At 49.0% G+C, this 7,156-nt stretch overlaps 1 protein-coding gene and 1 non-coding gene across 2 annotated transcripts; one reads left to right on the top strand and one right to left on the bottom strand.

Moving 5' to 3' along the window:
• Nucleotides 1-806: 806 nt before the first annotated feature.
• Nucleotides 807-879, bottom strand: Trnas-gga. The gene has a single exon. It is a non-coding gene; the product is annotated as a tRNA-Ser (tRNA).
• A 4,512-nt stretch (nt 880-5,391) lies between these two features.
• On the top strand, nt 5,392-6,273 carry LOC121046507. The gene has a single exon (XM_040500810.1). It carries the CDS (start codon nt 5,392-5,394, stop codon nt 6,271-6,273), a length of 882 nt encoding a protein of 293 aa, XP_040356744.1.
• Nucleotides 6,274-7,156: the final 883 nt, after the last annotated feature.

Genomic DNA, 7,156 nt, shown 5'->3' on the forward strand with positions numbered 1-7,156 from the left:
GGATCCGCGATATGGGGAACAAATTTTGGAGGGGCCGGCTGGGTGTCGAAATCCGGCTTGGCTACGGTACTTACAATTCCTTCTTCAGGAAGAAGCGGTCTTTTTCTGGGAGGGCGAGGGCAGGGGGTTACGACATTTTCAGTAACTTGTTGCATTCAAAAATATCAGCTCCCTTCCGTACCGCTCCTCGTGACCTCTGATGGCGCGAGTAATTCTTCGAACATAGGGGCAGCAATGAGCATAAATGGGCCCACCTCGGTCACATGGACATTGGCCGCATCCTGCATGTCTTTTCGTTGGGCTGCAACTTGCCTCAATGCGTCACGTCGTTCGCCTTCGGGTAGTTCGTGGGATTACCTTGCTCTTTCTGCCCCATGCGCGGTAATCCCGCATATGAAAAGAGCGCTCTCCTGTGTGTGCTTTTCTGCCCACAGATGCTTTCTGTTCTTTTTACTCAAAATAAACTTGTGGCCATGGCACTGTGGGGCTCTGTCGCCTGGTCCTTCTACGGCATGGTGCACGAAATACGTTATTATGTTCGCAGCACACCTTTGTTGTAGACTCAAATTTGATGGCCGAACCTCTGCGTACTTAAATGAAAGTCTCCTGGAAGCCTCACAGTGGCCGACGTTCCGCTAAGAGACCTCTTCTTCAGACTTACGATTAAATTGCTATTAAATGCAAAGGTGCAAGCGAGCTGGACAAGAATGACGAAAATAATCCCTGGAGAAGGGGAACAAGAGGGACAAAGGACAAACACAAATCTCCAAGCACAGCTAGGTGACCGGTGCACGACCGAAAAAATCTGCCTGGTCCGGGGATCGAACCCGGGACCTCTCCATTTCCAGTGGAGCGCTCTACCAACTGAGCTAACCAGGGGTTAGATGTCAGCAGAGCAGACAGGTTTTATCAGCTGCCACCGGTCTAACACCAACAAGGGTGAAAGCTTGCATATTTAAGGTTATGATTAAATTGCTATTAAATGCAAAGGTGCAAGCGAGCTGGACAAGAATGACGAAAATAATCCCTAAAGAAGGGGAACAAGAGGGACAAAGGACAAGACCTTTGCGTGGTGGGAACTGTGATGCCTGGAACGCGTCTTCTACTGGCGCGTTTACTGTCCTATAGTTCCCATGTATCAAGTTGCTCGCGATGCGGAAACCCGACCACGTCACGTTTGTCATGCTGTCGGAAAGCCCGATCCTGGCGGTTGGTTAAAAAGTATCGGCAAAACATACTAACAGATGCAAGTGACGCTATCATCGAGATGTCACAATGGACCGATCCCACGACGGCCGCGGTGCATCCTGGAAGTTGTAGTCCTTTTTGGGTGCACCACGCCAGCACACGCCACACAAAGATGGCCGACCAATGTAGCGCTATATCCAGTGTGTGCGTGGCTGCGGCGGCTGCGGTGACTTCTGAGCCGACTGAGCGACCGAGCCGAGCATAGAGCGGAACTAGCAGAACCAGCAGAACCGTAGACAGTGGCTGGACTACAACTAAGATGACAGCGACACCCCCATGTCCGCCGCCATGTTAGTTGTAGTTCTCCCGAGAAACCGGAAAACTACAACTAACATGGCGGCGGACATGGGGGTGGCGTTGTAGTCATGCCGTGGTCTATGGTACTGCTAGTTCCGCTGGTTCCGCTCTATGCTCGGCTCGGAGCAGCCCGAGCAGCCGGAGCAGCCCCACAGACACTGGATATAGCGCTACATTGGTCGGCCATCTTTGTGTGGCGTGTGCTGGCGCGGTGCACCCACAAAGGACTACAACTTCCAGGATGCACCGCGGCCGTGGTGGGATCGGTCCATTGCCGGTGACTGATCAACTATACTCTGTCTCACTAATTCCGTGCACTGCAGTCAAAGGTACGGGCGCGAGCGCGGTATTCCCGCGACGCCTTTTCTGTACGAGCGCTCGCGCAAACGAAGCCTTCTTCGGAGCTACGCTCTCGCGCCTGTACCTTTTCTTGCAGTGCACGAAACTAATGAGACAGAGTATACATCGCAAGATGCAGCAGGACAGCCTCGCTGCTATTTTACCGCCAAGGTAAACCCACCCGGTGGACATCGGACAATCAATAATAACCTCTCGTTAAACATGATGAAAAACCGCGCACAAATAGAAAGAACATACGAGGTAAGAAGAGAACGGAAGAGAAGCGCGTTCTCTTCCGTTCTCTTCTTACCTCGTATGTTCTTTCTATTTGTACGCGGTTTTTCATCATGTTCAATGCATACCAACTAGCCCAGCTTACTACCTTACCCTCGTTAAACACACCAGTCGAAGACACATTCCAGGCACCCTGGTGAGAATCAGAGTAGGAATTATGTTCAAAGAACAGACGCCGGCGCACACAGATCCTTCAAATACCCTATTTTATACTTCACTTCGTAGCAGACGACAGAGCTAGCTGCACTCATCATGGTACCCAGTATTATGTTGCACCAGTGTGCTCTCGGTGCACGCCTTGTAAAGAGTTTGATATTCAATGTTTTCGCTAGGGCTGTACGCTTTGTATACTTGCATCAAGACATTACTCGGGAATGTATTAAACATTCAGTTGGAGTAAGCGCTATGTCCTGTCCCCTCTTCTTTTCCTTGGTGTTTGCGCTTTTGATTTTTATACAGTGCTAACGCTCGGGACGCGCCTTCGAACCGTATCCGGGATGTTTTGAGGCTTTGCGATCATTCTTGGTCCTCGGGTTTTCTGCGCAACCTGCAACCAACTACGACCGCCAGGCAGATACTTTAAAAGGAGGTACGAAATTGAGGGCAAAAATTTAACACGGAGCGACGTAGGTAGCGCAAGCTGCCGCCCGATACAATGCATGCGTATACGGCGAGCAAGTTCGTCTGCTAGGCGCGCATATTCTCAAAGTAGCGCTGAAGCGCATTCCATTGCGTCCGCTGTCCGGAAGCTTTAAAGCGAAACCAGCGGAATAGAGTGAACAAAAACAATAGTAGAAAATTGGTTGGCCAGGTCCAGAGAAAATTGAAAGAATATCACAACGAAAGGAGAAGACAAATTGAATGGTGGAAAAAAAAGTAAGTTTAAAGAAAATAGCCAGGCTAGGTGGCGCAAACCACCGCCAGTTATAAAGGGTACAGCCACTATCCATTTATCCACTCATCCAACCATTCGTTCATGTGTGCCTCTGTGTTCTTTGTGTTGCGTCCAGTGTTGCCAGATTGGGCTATATATAGCCAAATTGGGCTACATTTTTTTCTAGTTGGCGTCGAAATGTTGTAGTTGGCTATATGGCTATTTTTGGGCTACTTCTGAGGATGCGGCGAACTTTTGTCCAAACCTCAGTTTCGACGTGGAACTTTGAGGTTTGACTAGTTAATTTTTGAACTTCTTATCAGCTTCGAAAAAAATTTTATCTCTTTTGGCCATTCGATAGAAGAGAGAGGAAAGAGAACGGCTTTTAACTTCTACAAACTTCGTCGTTTTGACAATGCGCACAGAAGCAATGCTTGCACAGTTCAAGCGGTCTCCACAGTGCGCGGTGAAGCAAACCCAACAGTGGTAGGGCGTCCTCTACCCGGACCTAGACTAAACTCTGCAAAGTTCAAGCGTGTTTTGGTGCCCATTGAGAGAATCCTTAGGCACCCAAGTTCGTAAATATAAAGTCCGCAGTTTCACCGCTGAACAATTGACTACCTTCCAGTCTTCGCCCACCCCAAGAAAGGACAACACAATCAGAAATAGCGTGAACCGAAATGGGGAACACTCATATTCTACACAAAGAAAAAGAGACGGGTAGGATGTTGATAAGGACCTTAGATATTGTGATCCCTGTTTGAAACACCAAGTGTTACCGTTCTGCTTCTGTATTCTGTTCGTTTACTGTAATGATCATATCCCGGGCTTCACGATAAAACTGTCTTTGTGTGTTTTGTACTTCTGAAGACCTGCGAAGGAGGTGACAGTTTTGTTTTCTTCCTTCCGAAGTGTTTTTTTTTTTTTAATTCGCAAGTGACATAATGTACACAAAATGTGGCGCATCTGGGGCTTGAAAAAGATAATGTAACGTGTCTTGTATGTGTGTGAAAAATTGTCAAAAAAGGCTTAAAAACCATTGTTTTTAGTTTTGGCTATATTTGGGCTATACCACCCAGGCGTTTGGCGGTTTTTTGTTGGGACCATCTGGCAACAACTTGCGTCTGCACCACAGTGGTCTGCGCCTCTGCTCTGTTGTGGCTCGTATTTCGCCGTGTTAAAGACTGCATTTGGTGCGCTACTTCCTGATAATGAACAAGTGGCGTAAGTACCGGAAGCTCAAGAAGGACCATGAGCAGCTCATGGCGGATCTTCAAGCTGCAAGCTGCAAGAAGCCGAGAACGGAAGGCGGTTTGACGGGCAATGCCGTTTCCAGCGATGTTGCGCGCTCTGATAAACCTGCAGCCGGAGGCGTTTTCCAGTCCAGTGAAGCTGGCTGTTCGGGTGACTTGGATGTCCAGGTGCAGTCGGCGAGCTTTGAAGTCTCGAGATCTGACGTGCTGGCGAGTTCTTCAGAAAATGATTCGTCGGAAGACGATACGAGCGATGAGTACCAGTCAGAGGAAAGCGCTGACCATAACTCGGAGCCACCAAACGGCAGCGCGAATCCGAACGCTGTCACGACGTCGTCATCCCAGCCGCATGAACTCTCGGCATGCGACGAGCTCGCAAGTATTGCTGGGAAGCACAACATGAGCCACGTATGTCTGAACGATGTTCTTGCCTTTTGTCGGCGTCGAGGCATTGCCGGACTACCCAAAGACGCGCGGACTGTGTTGTGCACAGAACGGAAGTCCCGACTAGAGCAATGTGACAAGTTTGTGCATTTCGGCTTAGAAGAAGGCATCCGTCAGTCATTGCAAGGCTGCCCCATTCCTAAGGAGATTAAGCTCCAAGGGAACATTGACGGTCTGCCCCTGTTCAAAAGCTCACAGGTGAGCGTCTGGCCCTTGTTATGCCGGATAACGAATTTGACTCCTCTGCCGTCACCTTTTATGGTCAGTTTATACTGCGGCACAGGAAAGCCCCCAAATCTGGAGCAGTACCTGTACGCATTCCTTGAAGAAGCCCGCAAGCTCACAGTGCATGGCATGGTCTTCAAGGGGAGCCACATCACTGTCAGCATCACGGCCATGGTGTGCGACGCACCCGCAAGAAGCTTTATCAAGCAAATAGTTGGGCACACTGGCTATCACGCCTGCGAACGGTGCAGTCAGAGGGGCCTGCATCTCGAGGGTCGAATGACATTTCCTGATTTACACTCACCACAACGCACCAACGAGTCGTTCCGGTCTCAGGAAGACGAGCACTATCACACGGGAACGTCGCCATTTGAATCTTTAGATGTCGACATGGTGTCATGGTTTCCTACAGAGTACATGCATCTCGTCTGTCTTGGCGTTATGCGGCGCCTTCTGAGAAACTGGGTTAGCCAAGGGTTCGGGAGACGCCTAAGTCGACAGCAGCGTGAAAATTTGAATGATTTACTTCGAAGTTGCAGTAAGCGTTTCCCCAGCAACTTTCAAAGGAAGCCAAGAGGCACTGAGGAACTTGACCGGTGGAAGGCCACAGAGTTTCGAAGCTTCCTCTTGTATGTGGGACCTGTGGTTTTGAAGCATGTGTTGCCAAACGATCAGTACCGTCACTTTTTAATGCTGCATGTGGTGGCAGTGAGAATTCTTGTATATCCTGCACATTACGAGGTTTATAACGGATTTGCCAGGGACCTTCTTAGGTACTTTGTGCAGGAGTTTGGCACCTTGTATGGGGCCAAGCAGCTCGTTTACAACGTGCACACGCTCAGCCATCTGGCTGAGCAGTGTTTGGACCATGGCTTTCTTGACAGTTTTAGTGCGTTTCCTTTTGAAAGTTTCCTGGGTAAGGTTAAGAAAATGCTACGTTCAACAAGCAAGCCTTTAGCGCAGATCAGCAGACGAATGTCTGAAGTCAGACATTTGTATCAACCTGAGATTTCGGAACGGAAACGCATTGTCAAAGCAGGTCAGTGCTTCATGCTGAACGAGTCTGCAGTTGTCGTCTTGAAGCTCCTTGAAGACAGGTTCAAGGCAAGCATTCTGCCAAACATGACAGATTTTTTTGAACTGCCGATCAAGTCGTCCGCCATCGGCATCTGGCAGTGCGATTCCCTCACGCACGTGACTAAAATGTACAACCTTTCCGAACTTGACACTGCTGTTCAATACCTCAGACTGGACTACAGAAGCAGACATGTCATCCTTCCACTTCTACATCTGCTGTAGGCCTTTAACATAGCTTTTGTAGCTTCTTTGAGGCCCTCGTATGATTTCCAACCTCTGCAGGCTGCATTCTGAAAGGCCTCTGGCAATTGAACTGTGCGCTAGTGTCAGCAGTTAAGCTGACAGTTATGTTTTGTGGGCAACAAAATTGCCGGATGTTGATCAGGACTCTTTTGAGCTGACTGAGAGCTTTCCCAAATGCTGTGTGGAAGGCCTCAAGCAGATGAGCTGTGCATTGCTGCTGGCATTCGAGCTGACAGTGCGGTGTTGTGTGCAACAATGCTGCCAGGCGTCCGTCAGAGCTCTTCTGAACTGTGCAAGGAATCTTCCAAGTGTAGCATGCAAGGTGCCAACCCTTCAAACTGTGCGTTTCTGCGAGCATTTGAACTGACAGTGGAGTGTTGTGTGCAGCAGTGCTACCAATCGTCACTCAAGGTCCTTTCAAGCTGTTCATGAAACCTGCCAAGCCCATTGTACAGGGCCTCAAGCAGGCGACCTGCGAGTGGTTGCCAGTGTTTGAGCTGACGGTGAAGTGTCATGTGCAGCGGCACTGTCAGGCATCAGTCGACTCTTGGAGCATCTCCAGGTGTATTTTGTGCCCTGTGTGAACTTCTATACTCCGTCTCGCCCTAAGCTGGACTAAGCGGTGAAGCTACAGGCCAAGGGGGCCAATCACAAGCCCGTTGGATGGTGCTAATCCTGGATGTGCTGTTAGGCTAGTTTGTTCCTTAGTTTAAGTTCAACTTAAGTCTTGTACTGTGGCTTGGAATTCGATTAGATTTGACATGACACATAGAAAAAGGCACAAAAGCGACCTATTCATATTATTTATGATGAGTACTTTGGAAGCCTATGTACTTACGAGTATAAATACATCCTTAAAATA

Source organism: Ixodes scapularis, unplaced genomic scaffold (assembly GCF_016920785.2).
Source record: "Ixodes scapularis isolate PalLabHiFi unplaced genomic scaffold, ASM1692078v2 PGA_scaffold4__175_contigs__length_147842914, whole genome shotgun sequence".
Lineage (NCBI taxonomy): Eukaryota > Metazoa > Arthropoda > Arachnida > Ixodida > Ixodidae > Ixodes > Ixodes scapularis.

What these genes read in the sequence shown, in the direction of transcription:
- LOC121046507 (XM_040500810.1), top strand. Translation starts at nt 5,392, where the DNA reads ATGCATCTCGTCTGTCTTGGCGTTATGCGGCGCCTTCTGAGAAACTGG.